The 20,821-nt window shown below is 43.6% G+C and overlaps 1 protein-coding gene across 2 annotated transcripts in view; it reads left to right on the top strand.

Moving 5' to 3' along the window:
- Positions 1-20,821, top strand: part of CCDC146 (coiled-coil domain containing 146) — a 950,534-nt gene that overhangs the window by 264,316 nt on the left and 665,397 nt on the right. For both annotated transcript variants that reach the window (XM_078679302.1, XM_078679310.1), the window contains exon 3: positions 12,640-12,722. In XM_078679302.1, coding sequence (XP_078535428.1) covers positions 12,640-12,722 — 83 coding nt within the window. The remainder of the gene's footprint in view (positions 1-12,639; positions 12,723-20,821) is intronic.

Here is a 20,821-nt window from a genome sequence, read left to right as displayed (position 1 = left end):
TGATAATATGTCCTCCACAAGACTGTCTGGGCACTCACTCACACAGTCACCAAGAGGATGGCATGTCCTGGAGGTCAGCAGAATCTCTCCTATGGTGAAACATCTGCACCAAGAAAATGAAAACCATCTTAATGAAAGCTGCATACAGGTAACAAGTGACTGTTTTATTTATCGTGGGTTGGAAATACTTTTGAGTATGTTGCATATCTGAAGAAGATGAAAAGTAATTGGGACAGTCAACAGGACCTTAGGGCAGTGGGTCGAGTGCTAGAATCATTGGAAACAGAGTAAACAAGCTCGATGTCATTATTCAGAAAAAATCGGCGTCAAAGTAAAATAGTACATCATTGAACAGGGAGGGAGGCGCATATGTTCCAATCGGCTGCTTAGTGGCGTTGATAATATGATATTAGGACATTCGAACATTTAAAGAGAAGTGTTTCTCAGTAAGCATTCATTTAACATATGAAATGAAAATCTTAAATGAACTAAGTTACAGCCTGAAAGAATTCCAACAGGTACCAGGCGGTCCTTCCGGTGGGCTAGCCAATGCTCACCACAGTTAACGCCAACACAGCATTTCAAGGTTCCAATGAAAGAATGCGTTCCTGAATTCTTTTGTTTGACTGGTTTTGGGCATTCATTCACACTTTTACCCTCTGCCACCAGCTTGGCGAGTAACACTGCTGAGGATCATCCTTTATGCTCTGACATGGGCAGGCATGCATATTTATTTGCCCACATTCGAATGCCCAGAGATCTCAAAGCACCTATGTCACACCTGACTGCAGATACTTTGTATTCATGATGGCAGCAAGACCCCTAAAGTCTGAAAATTCAAACATCTAAATCTCACACGCCAATCACTGAGATTTAAAGGGAATTGGAAAGCCAAGTAGAGTATTATTCCTTTTAATAGAAATGTTTTGTATATGAAGTAGGTAAAGCCTTTACTTCTACTATGCCATGTATTAATTATTTTATTTTAATTATTTCTCTTACTTAGGTTTCTATCAGGTTGTAGTTGACAGGTGTAACAGCCAATTGGAAATGCTTTGGTGCTTGGTTTATATTTTGAGATCTTGTCATTGCTCCGTGGTGAACTCTGAAATACTAATTACTGTTATCATCTGGTTATCAAAACCAGAAACTGACAATTATTGTATCCTGTGTTCTGTGCATAAGTCCATCAGGTCAAGAGGGATATCTATGTAACAATAATATTATGTGCGTTATGAATAGAACTACTTTGCAGATTATCATTAAACAAAAGTAAGAGTTAAGATAAATAAAAAATGTTCTATCGTACTAGGTAAATCAGTCCTAATTACATCACCCATGTGACACCCAAATATTAGTAAATTGTATGTCCACCTGTGACACAACTGGTTTTAGTATGGCAGTTACTCATGCTTGTAGACATAGTTATGATATTATAAATGTAACCCTGTATTCAGTTGCAACATAAAGGGTCTTATCTGAAAAGTGTCATTCTTCACGGACTTGTTCCTGTTTTGGTATTTCCAGTGGGTAGTGTAACTAGGCGAACCTACCTTAATTTTCTACTGAAATATTGTGCTTTTAAGACCATGTCAAAGGTTTTTTTATTACTAAAAACAATCTCCGATTTTCACAGTAAGCAAACTATTTAGGTTTCTACAACCATGATCCTCTGTGGAGGATTAGAATCTACACTGGGTGAGAGAAGAGCCCTACTTTAGTTAATTGTAAAGACAGAATCCTTCATGCCTGCCCCGAGTCCCATTTTTGCCATTGGACCAGCAGTTAAAGAAATGCTTTGTCTAAACTAGTTTACCATGGAGCACAATTCTCTACGGACTGGCAGTACAGACTGGCATTAGCTAATTCGAGAACACAGAAAACAGGAGGAAGGGTGGAAACTGAAGCACTTTTGTTACGACACTGTGCTCTATTCTTGGCTCCACCAGACTCTTCTGTTTGGACTTGTATACCCATCCAGCTACAGCAGGGGGCTTGTGAAATCTTAACATAGAATTCCTTATCATAACATTTGTTCCAACCAGGGTTGGGCTGGCCTATCAGGCCATCGGGCAGTGGCCGATGAGCTGGTTTTACAGCTGTATGGGCCGGTTTTCAAGCAGTTTGTGAGCCTGGTTTCTTTTACTGTTGATTTCCCTGATATTAGCACAGGCGTTGCTTGCAACAAACACAAATGCAAGCAGTCTCCTATACCTCATAAAATATCCAAACAGCATGTCTATAAAAGTTCTAAACTGACCTGATTTGCAAACGTGGGACACTTTTTTTTAGCTATCTGGTTCACTAATAGGGAAACACACAAGATGATGCCGGAATGTTGCACAATGGCAAAACATTCACCCCCAGTCACAGATCTGGGTTTAATCCATCGTTATTTTGCTCACCAAGCCACCCCAGTTCAGACATGGCCATATGCAAATCAGTCTTGACCCTGTGCCTCATGGGAACAGTCCAGCCCGAACTGTCAAGCCATGTCTTCCCTGGACCAGAATCAAGCATCCTAGGACCGGTTTCTGGCTATCAGACGTCTTTAGGCAGGATAGCTTGACTCCAGTGACGTAGTGAGCACGGGACCCACGTCTGGGCATACCCTTCCCACATAGGGTGAACAGCAAAACACACAAGATGATGGACGGAATGTTGCACAATGGCAAAACATTCACCCCCAGTCACAGATCTGGGTTTAATCCATCGTTATTTTGCTCACCAAGCCACCCCAGTTCAGACATGGCCATATGCAAATCAGTCTTGACCCTGTGCCTCATGGGCACAGTCCAGCCCGAACTGCTAAGCCATGTCTTCCCTGGACCGGATATAGGGGCCACTTCTGTTTTGGTGCCCGGGCCTATTTTTTGGGCGAATCCGACCCTATCTCTATCCAAATTCCTCTGTGTGATAGTGCTCACTACGCAAAGGACATAAATCTATTACATAATCGTGCTGCAGAAGAGTACATTTCCTCTAGTGCAGGGTTTGCAGCAGTTACAAAGTGATGTAAAGCACACCCAACCCCCCTTATGAGATATAGTCGCTATATAAGGAATGATGGTGTCCACTCAGCAGGACAATCTGAATGTGAAACAAGAGGGTTATGAATTTCTTGTGACTGTAGTTATAGGCAACTCCACAGAGTGGTGCATGCGCGTGAATCTATATGAGACATCAAGCCTTGTGGGTAGACTGTTGTGACTAATTATTTAAGAGAAAGGTAGGGAATTCATGGAGCAGTAATCTGAAACACTGAAGGACTGAGACTGAAAGATATAGAGAACAGTTGGGAAAACTTTGGAAAAATCTGGAGTATGGCCCTGATTACAAATGCGCAGGGAAATAAAGCCCTTTTCCTAACCCCTATTTGTGCTGGGGTAGAAATTGTGAGTTCTGCAGTTTTTTCACACCAGTAGTTATCAGTTGTAATAAGGTCACATCACCACCCCAATAAATTTAATCAGCTCAAACCTATCAGAATTTAACAGAGTATAAAAGACAGTAAGCAGTAAAATCCCTGTTATTCCCAAACCCACTGTAATTATGCAATTCTGCAGTGGCGTTTTCCATACAATTACAGGTTTGCTGCATTTACCACATACTAGTTTGCAGATTCCAACACACATATTGATTCTAGGTCTTACTGATCAAAATGTACTAAAAAGAGTGAAATGGTGCCAAAACATGGGGTGTCAGAATTTACCAGGCTTATAAATCTGTAATATCTCTCTTGGCCACACTAAATCGGGGTTTAAGTATGATATTGTGTTCAAGGGTCAACAAGAGGAAAAACCTCTGTATGGAGCTGGCAGTACTTATCTTATGTCAGTTTTTCTATTTCGGTTTTGGATGCCAAGCCACAAGGAAAGCTATAGTTGGGTACACTGAGTAAACCTTGAATAAGGGCGTGCAGGCCAACCAAAACCATTACACTGGAATAATTGAAAATAATTTCATTTTAGGACACCTCCCTGCCTTAGATAATAGAAAATGGGAACTGCTTTATTGTCTCAAAAATGGTTGCGTTCCACCTCCCCAATGAAATGTTTGGTAGACATATTACTTTGGCTCACTTGACATTAAGGATTACCCCAAAGAGACGTTCTTGGTGCCTTCATATTTGGAGACTTAGTATGAAAAGTACATGTTCCACTTGCGGGAGCACCAGCCTTCACACTTCCATAGCTTCCATCCAATCTGAGAACCTTGTGCTAGACTAACTAGTTGCTACAGTGGGCCTTTGCTTAGTTAGTGAGATGCTTCTGCGGCATCACTGGCTGTGTCTAATACACTAGTGAGGTCAAAGAGAGTTACACTTGTAAGAGACTGTGTTTGGTATCTTCATTCTTACTGATTAACAAAAGAAAAAATCATCAGTCCGATGTAAACAGTAGTTGCGCATTGTCACACACTCCAGAATTATTTCAACCCTTCTGGGTTGTCATGAAATGTATACCGTTTGCAAATGTGGAAAAAACTACTTTTCATGGCACTCGCGTTAATCGTGCAACAAAATGTTCTCCTACTTACAAATAAACACTAATATACTATTTGTTATTTGTATTTCCCCATTACGATGTAGCAGTTGTTAACGCTTTTTTTATAGCCAAAAAACACCCTGTGTTCAATGTGAATATGTGTTGATATTTTTAGATAAACCGACGTGCTCTTTTACTTGGCAACGTAAAGTTATGTTGGGATCAATTTGTATCCACTTATGTCATACTAAAGTTTTTCGAAGTCTTTGTTGAACGCACAATTGTTCATTGTTTTAGGGCTTGTGGTATGCCATGTTTGACATTAGAAGATTTATGCAGTCGTAACATCGAGCTCAGCATTACATACAGCTTCAAGAAATTCCATCGTGGACAGTGCCTCTCTGCGTACAGCGTTTGTCACTGGCTTGGAATTCTGGACAACAGAGTAGTGTGTTAAATGGCATGGATATAGCGTAACTGTGCAGATGTTTTCCATATCGAGGACCATATGTTAGAACAAGATTTGCGTTAGAAGTGGACTGTGGCTAATCTTTACACTTTGCTACCACACTAAAACCACATATCAAGAACAAGAGCTAGGAAGATTTCCAGTAGATTTCAGTAATTCTGTCGATGAGGTGGGTAAATGCTACCCGTCATGGAAAGAGGAAATGTTGCTCTACAGAAAAACATTGTCCACTGCGTTAAAGCAGCGAATAAAACTCCCACCAGCTTCTTTGCAGCCACCAGTTACCAGGTAAAAGATGGAATTGTACTGCCCCCAAATAATATTACATCTGCGCTGTTCTTTGTTGGAATGGAAAAGTCCCCTGTAAGGTTATGGATGTGCACCCCTGCTCTAAGTGCCCCAGCTGCATGGATAGCTCGATCCCTGGTACTGCTTTTCGGTCATGGGTGAACAAGAGATCACGTGTGTGCGCCATCGCCTAGAGTCTAGACCTATGTCATGGTTATGTGGTCTTGTTACTGAGCGAGGGGTGCACAAAGCACTACCCTCATTATGCTGGAGATATACTGCCCTTACCAGGAGTTAAGTGACACACGTGTGGTGGTGGCAGCAACCCTATTGTCTATTTAGTTAGAATCAGTAGTGTCAATAAGCCATTTTCTCTGTGATGTTGGAGTGGAGTGGCCCACTCAGGTAAAGTTGTGATGCTGTGCACTTAACTCACTTTTTTGTGCCGGGCAGAGTGATACTCATGTGTGCGTGCCGGTATGTATGTGTGCCATATGCATGTGGATGCCTGTGGGTTCCATTTTGCAAGTCTATTACATGGAAAAATTAGGGAGGAGATGACTGCAACCTTTAGACAGGAGATGTGGATTGCTGACATTTCTGCGAGCTAGGATACACTTACACTGGAGGAGGGGGAGCAGAGCATCCTCTGTACACAACAAAGGCCTTTTGATTACAGGAAGTGTTACTGGTCAGTGGGTTCTGGGCTCATTGTCGGGGAGATGGTGGGTCTGATAAGGATGCCACTACCAGAAAATCAGTATAGAGGAGAAGGGTTGGGCATTTGAATTTTCATCAGGCATATTTAAGTGGAGGCTGACAGCAGGGGTGATCCTCAGATACTTCCTTGGCCTGTGTTGTTGGTCAATCAAAACTGGAGCGGCTCCTGCTTTGGCAGACTGTCCTTTTGATGAAGGGCAGGATAGAGGAGAGGGCAGTACCAAGAAATCGACACTTACAACAGAATTTTCGAAGGAACAGACACTAATCCCCTTCCATGTCTGGATTTGGACTATGAAGGAGCGGACCATGAGTCCCACAAGTTGTTCAACACCACTGTTTTACAGCCGGGTTCATTGAAGAGAAGATCTCCGGAACAAAGACTAGGGACCAAGGTCTGCTGGATGAGAGGCCATCACCCAGAAAGTCAAGACCACTTACACTGAGCATGGAGCACCATCCTTCTGCATGCCTGCTAAGACCAGCTGACCCTGTGAGGAGGAGGAGAGTGCCTGGATGGAGAGAGGCTCAGCAGGAATCCTTTTGAGTGGATCCTTGTGAGCAAAGAATGAGACGACCGGTCTGGTTGGGACATGTCTGGCTGTCCACATGTTCTTGCAGAAGTCAGCACCACCCTTGTGAGAGTTGAAGTTAGTGACTTGCATGTGGAGGAGGGGGCCACTGTGAAGGTAGGGCTGTCACCTGTGTGCTAGCTGAAGCCCGCAACCCACGTGTGCAGGAGGGGTCACAGGGAAGCGAGGGCCATCACCCATGTGTGACCTGAAGTTGGCGACCCCCTGTGTGCCAGGAGGAATATCACTGTGACAAGATTAAGTTGGCAATGCCCATGTGCCGTTAGGGGGCCACAGTGAAGTCAGGGCTGTTGTCCTAAACAGTTGTGCCAACGCTTCTGTGAAGAACACTTTTTGATTGCCGCTATGGCTACATAAAGTTTGTCCGACACTGACGCTGGCCAACTGAAGACTGAGGAGGCCTGAAGTGTCATCTGGAAAATGTGAAAGGTTGCAGGCCCTCAGCATCAGGAGACTGTACCTTGGTCCTCCTGTCCGTGGTGGCTGACATCAGGTTGGGTAAGACTGTTCTAGCCGTCAGGCCTGCTGGGGACTTATACGGAGTAAGCATGTAGTGCTGCTAACTTTTAATCATAAGTCCATGCTTAGACTTTTTCGCGTGGGACTACCAGTACCATGGGCCACATATGAAAGCTGCTTCCATTATTGAATGGGGAATAAGAACAGGCCCCTCTAGAAGGGGCGATGGACTTCAGGATACCACCCAGGACGATGCTAGCGCACCCACCTTAGGAGACTGTTGATAATATTTAGTGTGTTGTTTCTATGCTTTGTGTGTTTGCATTTAAATACGATTTTTTTTTCACAGTGAGTATTTTGACTGGATAATAAACCTATTGCAGTTTCTGTTTGTATTTTGAGTATTGTACCTGTGTTTGCTTCACACCTACCTCCCCTTAGAAGAGCCCTGGCCCCTGGACTGCTTGGTCTTCGCTACCACTGAGAGTCAAGTGATGAAAGGGGTTGTACTTGGCCCACTTAATCAGAATCCATAGAAGGTGGGTTCCTGGAACAGTCCCCTGACGTAAAAGGCCATAAACGCACATTAACTCCTGCTTCCCCTGTGTCCCTCTAAAGGGGTTCTGTCCGTTTTAAAATGGGCAAACTTAGTTCCAGCTTCCACAGCTTCAAGCCCTGGTTGTGATGTCACTAAACAGTAGGATAATGATGTATGGGTATTTAGTCGTACAGTGGCCTAGTATTTCCCCTAGAATAGAAATACCATATTTTCTGGCATATAAGTCGACTTTTTAACCCTTGAAAATCTTTTCAAAAGTCGGGGGGTCGTCTTATACGCCGGGGTCATTTTATGAGCAACCAAATAAAGCCCAAACCCTATATTTTAAAGGAAAAGTAGGGGGTCGTCTTATACGCCCAGTCGCCTTATACGCCAGAAAATACGGGTATGCTTTTTTGTCCTGAAGTATTATTACTATTGTAGCCATTCATCGTTATTTGTGTAGCTGCCCAATGCATGTATGTCGGTATTCCACTGGTTGCATTTTATATCTGCTAGTGGTAATTACGCTGGCAGTAATTACCTCTAGCCTCAAGTCTCTACATTAGCGGTAATGTATATTTGACGTGCTTTTCTGCATAAATCCTAGAAGGTCTACAGTCCTGCCAGAGCTGCAATTTCCCTCCTGTACGGCTTTAATTACAAATGGTGGTGGTAATGCACTACCGCCCGGCAGCAATACTAGAAAATGTCATTTTCAGGGGACCCGCATTAATTCCTGCATAATTAAGACCAAGAGCGTCATCGAGCACCCAATGAGCATCCGCCACGAAACTGTCCAAGAGGTTTGTGCATGGTTTTCCTTCGAACCACAAACTCATGTTCGGCTAGCAGGACTCGCTGGACGCCCACGTCGCTGTGAAATCCGTCCCTGTAGAGAAGCAAACCCATTTACTGATTTGAGCAGCTGTACCAAACGTGAACGATCCTTAAATTGGCCCGGAACCCATGTTCTATAGATTTGTTCTTTTATAAAAAGCTTATATTTAGCAATCCGCAGGCAACACGTTGCCCTCCTACAAAGAAAACACAATATTGTCCAAGCGCAGCAGGCTACATGTCTGCTACACATCCCTCAAATGCAAGTCGGAGGCACACTTTTTATTTTTCATCTAATTCTTCAAAAAGCTTATGGAGAGCATAAATGCAGCGATTGCTGTGAACCACCAGGAACCTCCCTGCAATACAGCTTTCAAGAACCTCTGATGTAGTTCACTTTATTATACAAGGATAGGAATGCCAATAGGGTTGAAACTCTGAAACGAACTTCCATTAGAGGGAACCTCAAACAATACAAAACCTGGCTAAAGATCCAACTACCCCGAAAGACATAATTGACACATAGAGCACTTGGATGGCATAGTGTTTTTGTACTATATAAATATCCATTGCATGTATGTTGCTGTGTGGAGTGGCCCCCAGGACCGTTGATACATATAACATAGAATTGTGTGCAACTGCATTAAATTGTGCAAGGGCAGCATTTATTTTTCATTTGACCTACAGAGCGCGAACGCAACCGAATTACCACATTCTGGCTGTTTTCTCTGCCAAGCAAACAAGAGCAGTTTACTGAAATGACGGCCTACAGAGAAAGTTAGAGGAAACCCTTATTACAGCATTGGTGTTAAATTCCGAGCTCTGTGTAAGAAGAAGTTTGCCCAGGGATTGGAACTGTGAGCTGTGTGATAATTATCATATGGTAATTTTGGTTTATTTACTCCAGTCAGATGTTGGCAGGTCAAAGCTGACAGAATTGATCAGACTCAGAAAAATAGTAAAACATGCAGTGTCCGGTGTGTTAAATAGTGACTCTGAATGTTATGCCTCATTTCATTTGAAAACTCTGAATAGGAGTTATTTACCACGCATAGTAAATCTTTCACCCTGGCACTTATGGTATTCACCATGTATGCTAAACACCTGACTGACCCTGTACCTCACTGTTAGTTTGTAATGATGGCAATAGTTGTTAAAAGTACAGACGATTGCTTAAATTGTGACTGAGTTTATAGGAGAAATGGAGTAGAGTCCGTCCCTTTGTCATTCGCTTACTGCTTCTTTTTACCAGATGTTGTTCCTTTATCGGCCAACAACTTGAAGGTAGGCTGATTTCCTTATGTCTGAGCTTTTGCCAGGGCTGAGTGTGGGCTCACCCTTCTTTCAGCATTCATGTTTAGTGTGTATTCAGTCATTTGATTTGGTCAGAGAGCAGTGGGTTTTTTTCTCCGCAAAAAGTATGCACCAAGCCTTTAGCCAAATACCTGTATTTAGTTTAATCCTACATTTTGAGAGATGATGTATACGTTTTTTGCCATTTTAGACCTAATTATAAAGTTTGACTTACAGCGAAAAAAGATAGTGTCAAAGAGAAGGAGCATCAGATCCAAGGCAAATACATCTTGAAATCCAGCCTAATAATAGTTCTCAAACTTTTTCTTTAAATTCTCGAGCCAAAATTCACATGAAAATGACACAATCAAATTATGATATAAGTATAATAAATGCCAACATTGATAATCAAAATTCTATATCACATCTTCAATTCAAATACGAAACCCCTATAAGTTTGTTACTTATCACCTTTCCTCATATATGTAAGAATTTATTCAGCTACCCTGTTGCGTATAAGTTCATTGCTTCCCATAATGTCATGTGTATAGTATTCTTCCTCATTTGCGTACTATGGGAGTGCTCCTCTGCCTTCCAACTCTCAGCATCTAAGGTTTTTCTCACGATTGAGCAAAAACATAACATTGATACCTTGAACACCCTTCAAGCTCAAATCCCTTAAATTAAATGTAAGACTCCCGACTTCGGCCTTCTGTGTTTTAAAGCAACCAGTTTTATCTGGGGGGCCTCTCGTAGAAATTGGGAGCCTAAAAAGTTTATGAAAGGGCCTGGATTGGTTCTTGTTTAACCAGTCCCCCAATTTATCTCTGAATGTTTTGAGACAATATCTCAGAGAAGGTAGAAATATAGTTTCGTTAACTTGCACTAGTGGCAAGAGAGAAGAGCCTGTGATGTTTTTCTCATTTTTGCAAAGTCCAACTGCTATCACTGAAGCACGATTTTGCAGGGCAGCTATATGAGTGATGTGTGTTCCGGAGGGTTGAAATTTGTTTCCCTGGTATTTGTAGGAATTGGTCATCCTGATCATGTGTTCTCCCAGCACCCGTAGCCAATAATTCTGCTTGCGGATCCTTGTGAACATGTGAACATGACGGTTTTTGTTTTGTGTATGATTTTATTGTGTGGTAACCTTTGGATATACCTCCCCTTCCCTGTGCCACCATCATGATCTCCGCCTCCATATGTCCACCGAAGTTATACCACAGATGATGAGCCAGGCTTGTGATAAAATGGAGTATTGTCGTGAGAAAAAAATATAGATATGATAATATGAAATGCACCAGACAAGTATGTTTCAAAAAAAAAAACTGGGTCCTTGGTACTTGGGTACTAAGTCAAGTTGCCAGAATCTAGAGTAGTGAAGGCTAGAGTGAGATACAGCTCGCCTTACTTAGTGGATAAAATTAGTGATGATTGTTGTGCAGTTAAGTTGAGTAATGGTCAATGGTGGAATGTGGCATGGCTTTCAAAAGTTGTTGCAAGCGATAGTGATGTCATTAATGAATGCTGCAGCAATGCGTCAAAATTTCCAGTTGAATGTACACCAGCAAGACAGGTGGTTCTGCTTCAAACTCTTTTAATAAGGAAAATAGCAGTGGTTGCAGCAGATTGATAAGCCATTATCCTGTTAAATTTGATCACATTTTAGAATTAATACTGTTGTTCTATCATATGCTTATTTCTTCCTTTTGTTGTTGTTGTTATGATATTAATGAAAATAGATACATTTTATCTGTGATTGCCATGTTATTCTCATTAACCTCGTATTTTTTTGTTTTTCTTTGCATTTGAATGTTATTGTTAACGTATATTGTTTGAAATTGTAAGGAGAATGGTGTGTTTGATCTCCTTCGCTGGTCACTGCACAGCTCTGGTCGACATGCGAGAATGACAATGTTGATCAGACCATTGAGGCGGGAACGGCAGGCAGGGGAGACGGTTGAGAACGATCTCGGCTGCGTATCTGCCTGCCTGCTACATTTTACGTTTAAATAAATGCTTACACTTGCCTTAAGCCAAGTCTGCTGCCATCTTTTCATCTCACAACAGCCCCCCTCCAAACCCCAAAGAAGATGTACTTGACAATTCATTGAATTTACAGTAGTGCCTGGCTCCTGTGGTTTTACGGATAGCAGTGCTGTTTACACAGAGTGTATAATAGTGCTAGAAATCTGGCCTAGCAACCTTAGACTTCCCCTGCTACTTTAACAATCAAGTGATGGAACTTGCCACTCTATGCGCATTTGGTACTGACCAGACCAAGGTAGCTGTTCAAGAGCCTGAAATTACCCTGAACACTGAAATGAGTGAATCGACCTAGAACTACAAAATGCAGACTCTGCACCCGGAACTCTGATTTATTGACACAGTGATCTGTTGAGTTCAATCAAGCTCCATACTGGAATATATCTGTCACTTCCACCACTGTAAAAAGCCATAATGCATGTATATTTTACAGTGCAAGAACTGAAGGGAATTACATAAGGGTTACATAGAGCACTGAGTCCCGAGTTACATGCAAAGTCATAAACGATAAGTAGAACTCCTTGTGTTACGCTCAGGATGGAGAAGCTCACAACTCTAAAAATATCAGAACAATCACACTTGTCTATTTCTGTTCATTAGAAGTCATTGAAACTGCCTCAGGCGGCAGTGTCATTTTCAGGGGTTAGGCTACAATGGTAGAAAGCACCAAAGCTGCGGTTACCTCTAACTTATGCACTACAACACTACTATAATAACATACTAACTGTTTTTTTATTTTCAGTTTCCTTTTCTTGCGATTTAATACTGACCTTTGTATCTGTTGCACTTTTCACTTGGTGTATGCATATTATTAAAACCACTTGATGCTGAAGATTAAAAACAAAAGCTGTTCAAATAGAAATGGAAGGTTGACTGATCTGCATTTTAATGTATTTCTTTTACTAGTTATACGCCTCTGGAGATATCCCTGGAACCAGAGTAGCCGAGTTAAAGACAAAGTATACATTGCTCCACGATACACTGAAAAGGTATTGGTTTTACTCTTGTTTAATGCATTTCCTTTCGTCAAAAAAGATGATGTACTAGTAAAATGAATTAAATCACGTCCAGCTAAATGACTACATATTGGGTCACCCTGTCCAGTCACAAGATTTCCGCTGCTGGGGATGTTGGGAGTATTGCAGGAGATTGTGGCGCCGCACTGCTCGGCATGACGCGAAAAGGCACGCCGACCACTTGAATATTTTTAGGACCATCGAAACGTTTGTGAGCTTTTAACAAGTTTATTCACGCCCTGCTTTGCGTGCGATTGGGCTGTTCTTTGAAAACTGTTAAGATTATTCTTTTATTAAGTTAGATTTAAGTGTCGACCCAGACAGGAATCTCCAAACAATGGCGCGCACTTGAGATATACAGAGCTGTGCCGCCAACTTTCCACTGTTAGCCATGGTATGGCATGAATCAGAAGGGACAAAGGTCATTCTAGTGAGCGTTCCGTCTTCTGTCCACGACTGACCGTCTCAGTGCCAGAGAATGATGGCGTCACAGTTCCTTCCCGATGGGTCACCCATTAAAATATAATCTCTTTGATTCAGATCTCCTCGGGTGCAGCGTTTTAAATGAGCAGGTAAACAATACCTGCATTGATTTAATTTGAAAGGTAGATTACTTGCAGATCTTAGCATGAATGCAATACTTCTAATAGGGGAGTACCTGTACTTCTCAGTGGCAAACAGGTACTCTGGAATAAAGAGTACCTACCCTTTATATTTCCATTTCCATCACTGCTCGGATGCCCACGTTATTGAACAGAATGTAACTATAAACATAATACAATTAGCTTTATGGCTGAGAGGGACTAACCCCCCAGGCACCCTGACAAAAGTGTGATTTTTAGGTCTCGCCTAGGCAGCGCTTGTGTTGTCTATTCGAAACATGTTGTATTCAGGTATGAACTTGAAGCTCCACCCACTTTCCGCCTATCTTTCTAATTGGCTCCTGCCACTGTCCTTTGTAAACTGTAGCTTTATATCGGTCAATAGACTTAGTAGTCCCTCCTTAGTACCACCTTGTCTCATCTTGTAACCTTGCATGAGGACACCCCCTGTTATGTGTTGTTACTCAATAGGCTTTAATTACAACTTTTGAGCACTATTTTCTTAAATGGGTTCATCCTGCTTGCAACACAGGCAGCACATGCTCTCCCTCAACACTTTCTTTTTAAAAATCATTTATCCAGCATTATATGCTGGCCAAACGCAGCTGCATGCCTACCTTTTTCTGTTTATTTATTTTAAAGCTAAACATTTTAAGCTAATACACGGGTGCCGCTATTGCTTTAAAAGTAAAGAAATCGAAAAAAGTGCATATTATTTTTTCTATTTGTTTACTTTTGAAGCAATCGTGGCACCCACGCTTTAGTTTAAGATGGTCAAAGCTAAAGCGCAGATGCCGCCATTGTAACAAAAGTAAATTAATAGAAAAAAATCGCTTGGCTGCCATTTTTTTCTATTTGTTTACTTTTGTAACAATGGCGGCACTTATGCTTTAGCTTTTAACATCTTAAGCCAAAGCGTGGGTGTCGTGATTGCTTTAAAAGTAAAGAAATAGAAAGAAACTGCAATTGGGGCACCCAAGCTTTAGCTTAAGATGTTGAAAGCTAAAGCACGGGTGCCACCATTGCTACAAAAGTAAAGAAATAGAAAAAACCTTTTTCTATTTCTTTACTTTTAAATCTTGTGCTTTAGCTTTGCGACATCCTAAGCTAAAGCGTGGGTGTTGGCATTATAAATGACAATGCCTTTTATTTATGTGTTTACAAAACCTTCAAGCAGTGTTTACGCACTGCTTGCTGGTTTTGTAAACACATAAATAATAGGCATCATCATTTACAATGTCAGTAGCTCAAACTCTCGCAAATGCAAGACCTATTGCATTGCATAGGCTTGTTCTTTTTGTTGCAATTACTGGAAAGAAAGGGTTCATCAGTAATGTCGATCCCCTCTACGTCATCTGGTCCTTCTTAGATGAAGAAGGCAGTCCAGAACATCTGGCGCTGGCCGCCTGCCAAGGTTGTATCTAACAAAGACACGGTCTCTCAAAATGAGCTGACTGCAGCTGAACAGGGCAGGATTTGATTGGAGCATGTGCCTCATTGAAATCCAGTCTGATAGTTTCCCACAATCTTTAATAGGGGTAATCAAACTACGGATAGACACGGTTAAATGTTCCAGACATGACTTATGCACACACTCCCCAAGTGTGGCTTTTATGAGACTTCCAGGTGGAATGATTAACAAAGCATGCAGTCAGGACCCACTACCCAACGTAATAAAACAAAAACATTAGGGCATGAGTAAGTTTACCATTCCTTTTAAACCTCAAAAAAATGAGCAAACTTCATGAGGCGTTCATCATACATTTTTGTCTGTTTGCTCAGGACACCCTGGTGGTGGGGATGGGCGATATTCTGAAAGTTTCTGATGAATTAGATGATTCCTTCTTCGTGCTGTAGGGTGTTCAACATTGTTTGTCAGTGTGGATCAACGCCACCTCTTAGACTTCAACCTATTAATGTCTGCATTCCCATTCCAACTGTGAAGTGGCTTAGTCGTTCTCGAAGTGAAGGTACGAGAGGGAGAGGTTGGGGGCATGCATCTCATCTTCAGTGGCAGAAAGGTGTGGGATCTCCCCAGAAATACTCCCGACCCGCTCGATATTACCCTACACTTTTGTGCTACAAAGTTTCAATATGTTGACCTTTTACAGCTATTATACATTTATAATAAGCAATTGAAAGTGTGATTTCACAAACACTATGCTCTTATATCGTATCTGGTGCAGGACCATGAGCGTTGGGCAGCATTAGGTACATAAGCATGCAGACACATTATTTGCTAAAAGATATGTATGCTTTTTTAATTTCATTGGAGCCGGGTTTGGAAGCCTAACTTTCATGGCTGGTATCTGGCCTGTGTGACTGACGAGGCCCTGGTGGCAGCATTCATTGACTGATTAGGACAGTGTTATCTGATCTCCAAATGCTGTGACTTTAAAATACTCTGAGCTGATGGATACTTCTTCCTACAGAATCCTCACCTTATCAATATCTTCTAGGTGCCAGACAGGATCTGGAATGTTTTCCCTCATTAATAGCTTTAAAGCACCTCCATCTGCCACCATAAGACTCAAATTGCAGCCCCATCTTCAGCCTAAATATTTTACGCTGGTGTCCGTTCCTGTTTTCGCACTCATCAATGATGCAAGTCAAGAGCTCTTCTTCAGTGTTGACCAAATTTCTCAACAACTGATGCAACAGCAGTTTAGTTCATATGTTACCTCCTGACGTTTTGGAGTTTACACACTATGGAAGATGTCGGAAGATGATGTCTGTGGCTGCCCTCTATGCTCTATGTGGTGTCTGGGGCCTGACCATGGTCTGTGAGTCCTGTACTTCATGCACCCAAAGGCTATCAGTGAGCGAGAGGTCATACTTCTCCAGTATTAGGGGTGTCTTTCATAGATTCACATGCCTGAATCATTCCCCGTCGTCGGAGTAGGAGTCTCACGGTATATAAAAAGCAATAAAATGCCATAAAATATATAGCAAATATCAGAAATACCAAACCAGGAAGTAAGTAGCCCCAGCTACAGCAGAAAAAACTTCCATACTCGTGACTATCCTAGTCATTATGTGTTAGTCCAAACTGCAGCCAATCAGGCGACAGCACCCACCAGAATGTTCTCCCCAGAGGCTCAGGCTCTCAGATTTTCTACCGCACGTTGTGTGAAGGGAGTCTCCCTGAGCTCTGCTCAGTTTTTTCTTCTATATCATAGATTTCTTCAAATTTCACAGATGTCTTCATCTAAATCCCTGTTCAGGGCCTGTGATTCTTGTGGGAAGCCAAGACTTTTCAAGGAGGACCCCCACAAGAAATGTTTGTATTGTCTTTATCCTGACCATGAGGTGAAGGAGTGCAAGATCTGCCGGACTTTCCCCTCCAAGACCATCAAGGATAGAGAAGGGCGACTTCTATTGTGGCTCAATAGACTCAAGAACAAGGATGACCCTGTCTCTGAGGTAGGAAGTTGTGCCTCTGGCTCTTCATTTCTTTCAACTAAGAGGAAGGCTGAAACTGATGTTTCATCTCTGAGGGCGAAGGTGGTTAAGAAGTCTAAATCTTCTCAGGATGCTCCTGGGCCTAGTTCTTCAAGTAAAGTTATCCCACTTACCAAAGGGGATTCTGCGCCCTCTAAGAAGTCTGGGACTAAGACAGTGCCCAAGAAATCTTCTAAATCTGCGCCTCCTCAGTTGCCATCATTGACAATTTCAACGTCAAAGAAGGACTGTGTTTCTTCTCATGTGGCCACTTCTACCACCTGCACTATGACTTTCTCCTCACCTAAGCCTACCCTTGTCATGTCTTCAGCTTCTTCGCCTACACTGGTTCATGTCCAGATCAGGCCTATCTCGTCGTCGGCAGTTGCCCCGACGACGACGGCCAAGGTACCGTCGACGAATTTCTCGTCTTCATCTATGATGTCGAAGATTGGATCCCCGTCGACGATGAAATTGGTACCGTCGACGAGACCATCGACGTCGACGGCCCTCCCGTCGACGGTAAAATCCTCGTCGGCGACGAAGTCCACGTCGACGAAGTCACCGTCGACGACGTCCCCGTCGACGACGCCACCGTCGACCGCGACGGCGAAGCCACCGTCGACGACTTCGACGACGAAGCCACCGTCGACGACCTCGACGAGGAAGCCACCGTCGACGACCTCGTCGACGAAGAGATCCTCGTCGACGACAAAGCCCACGTCGACGAAGCTACCGTCTACGAACCCGTCGACGACCCCGTCGACGACGATACCGTCGACGAGGCAACACTGTCAGCAGTATGCAGACGTCCCGTTGACGCCGCCTCTTTCAAGCTGCACTACTTTGCAGGTTTGGTCAGCGCAAACAGCAGGGATTCCATTGCCATCACCTGCGACTACAGCTACATTGTTAAAAAAGAGAGCTACTGCGGAATCTATTTCTACTACCCTTGTGGTGCCTGACAAGCTTTTGGATTCCAATCAGGAAGGATCCTATGAAGACGAAAATTTTGGGGCAGCTAAAAGTCCATCTGAACTCCATATTAAAGTTCAGGAAGAGGTTGAGGATGACATGGAGGACGTTCAGCCTGCTCCGCGTGCTGACAGACCTCAAAATGATATGCAATTGCCTGAAGACTTGTTTCGCAATTTGCAGTACATGCTCAGTGACTACTATAGACGTTTCCCACCTTCAGAGTCTGGTGACTCGGTACTGTCTACACCTTTGCCGCAGGGAAGGCCTCCCCTTTCTACGCGGACACAACCAATGACTACTACTACGTTGGAGGAAAGTCGCCCAACGTTGCCTACGTCAGCAGTTTCTTCTCCTCAGCCAAGGGGAGAGGAGCTCTCGGAGCATGAAGATCAGGAGGAAGGGGAGCTGAATGAAGTGTCTGAATCGTCGGAGTATGAGGATTACAATGCAAACACACCCTCTCCGGCGGAGCCTACTACTTCTGAGTCGCCACCCGTGGACGTTGCCTCATTCCACAAGATCATGGATAGAGCAACTAGGAGGTTTCTGATAACCATGGAGGCAAAACAAGAAGACTGCTTTTTGTATGATTTTAAATCTACACCACATAAGCAGAGTTGGACCATTCCAATTATAGATTTCATCTGGAAGGAGGGTCTTAAGATCATGGCCAAGCCAAATTCCTTACCAGCAGTGCTCCCAAGAGTAGATAAAAAATATAGGGCGCCTACCTCTTCTCCAGCATGCCTTGTCGGACAAGCTAAAGCCGATTCTGTAGTGGCACAGGCAGCGCAGAAGAGATCTTCCAATCCTACGTCTCATGTCTCTGTTCCTCCAGACAAGGATGGGAGACGTCTTGATTCCATCGGAAAGAAGGTTTCTACCATTGCAGCTACGACCATCAGAGCCGCAAACTCCCTAGCCATTTTAGGGAGATACGATAGGCAGATGTGGTCGGACATCTCACCGTACATGGACAAGCTTCCCGAGCCTGATCGCACTGAGGCCAAGAAAATCCTTCAGGAAGGAGAGTGTGTCTCCTCGGAAATGATTGACGCTGCTGTGGACGTTGCTGCCACTGGCTTTCGACAGCTAGCGGGTGCAGCTGTTCTTAGACGGCAAGGATGGTTACGAGCAACCTCCTTCAGACAGGAGGTTCAAAACAGAATCATAGACATGCCTTTTGATGGGGAGTCAATATTCGGAAAACATGTTGATGAGGCTCTGGAGGCCATAAAGAAAGACACTGAAACAGCACGTTCACTGGGTACTCTACAATACCGGAAATCTTCCTTTCGTGGTGCAAAAGGAAGGGGCAATTTCAATAATAGAGGAGGTTACACCCAACAACGCTCTTATTCTTCCACCCAGGGAAACCAAAGATTTCAGCCTTACCGGCAACAAACCTATGGGCAAAAGAGAGGACATTACTCTCAACCTCGAGGAAAATCTAATTATCGAGGAAGAGACAACAAGAAATGAGGTACGCATCCTGCCACCACTTTTTGCCAACCCGAACCAAATTGGAGGACAAATATCCCAACACTACTTAAATTGGTCCAAAATTACTACAGACAAATGGGTCCTGGATGTAGTAGCCAGAGGTCACATTTTGGAATTCGTGAAAACTCCCCCAAATTGCCCCCCAAAAGGACCCAATCCAGCGCACCTCAAGGAGCTATTCATCCAGATCAACACCATGATCCGGAAGGGGGCAATCGAAAGAGTGCCTCATCATCAGAGAGGAAGAGGCTTCTACTCAAGGTTTTTCCTTGTTCGCAAGAAGTCAGGAGAATGGCGCCCCATCCTCGACCTGCGAGCCTTGAACAAGTTCCTGAAGAAGCTCACATTCAGGATGCTAACACTTCAGGAAATCCTCCAATTTCTTTCGGCGGGAGAGTTTTTGGCAACACTCGACCTTCAAGATGCATACTTCCACATACCGATTTTCCCACGGCATCGGAAGTTTCTTAGGTTCAGAGTGGCTGGCAGGGACTTCCAGTTCAAGGTCCTCCCATTTGGACTGCGTTCAGCCCCCAGAGTGTTTACGAAGATGCTGGCCCCAGTAGCGGCCCATCTTCGGTTGCAATCGATACAAATATATCCATACCTGGACGATTGCCTTATCAAGGCCAGTTCTTTCGACATGGCACAAGATCACGTTCAAAGAACTTTGTCGCTGATGCAGGACCTAGGTTTCTCAATAAACTTCGAAAAGTCTCATCTCACTCCAACAGCAAGAAAGGACTTCTTGGGAGCGACACTAGACACCAACCTTGCCCAAGTATTCATTTCAGAGGAAAGACAGGTCAAGATTCAACGACTCGCGGCGGCACTGTCACTAAAAAAAGTGCGTTTCAGTACGCATATTCAAGTCCTTCCTCGGGATGCTTTCTTCCTGCATTCTGCTCACCCCCAACTGTCGTCTTCGGATGAGACCCTTACAGGAGGAGCTCAGTCGCCAATGGATCCAAGTCACAGGATCTTTCGAGGATATCATCCAGATTACGCCACGAATGCGACGAGCGATAAAATGGTGGACCCACCGATCCAACTTACAAGTGGGATGCTCCTTCCTAGCGGAAGTTCCCAGGTTCATAGTGACGACCGATGCATCAATGACAGGCTGGGGTGCACACCTCCAAGGCATGACGGTCAGCGGGAAGTGGAACCAGGTCCAAATGAAATGGCACATAAACCGGCTCGAGTTACACACCATATTTTTAGCCCTGAAGTCCTTTCAAGCGACTCTACAAGGTGCCACAGTCTTGATACGGACAGACAACACCACCTGCATGTATTATCTAAACAAGCAGGGCGGCACAAGATCAGTCCGATTGTCTCAACAAGCACAAGAGATTTGGAGTTGGGCCTTGACTCACAATATCCATCTGTCAGCGGTCCACGTTCCGGGGATTGCGAATGTATTGGCGGACTCTCTCAGCAGGTCCGGGGGCTGCACTCACGAGTGGGAACTACATCTACCATCTCTACATCGCATCTTTCAGATGTGGGGGCATCCGGACTTGGACTTGTTTGCAACCTACCAGA

Source organism: Lissotriton helveticus, chromosome 1_1 (genome assembly GCF_964261635.1).
Source record: "Lissotriton helveticus chromosome 1_1, aLisHel1.1, whole genome shotgun sequence".
NCBI classification, from domain to species: Eukaryota; Metazoa; Chordata; class Amphibia; order Caudata; family Salamandridae; genus Lissotriton; species Lissotriton helveticus.
This window is presented reverse-complemented; position numbering and strand designations above follow the sequence as displayed.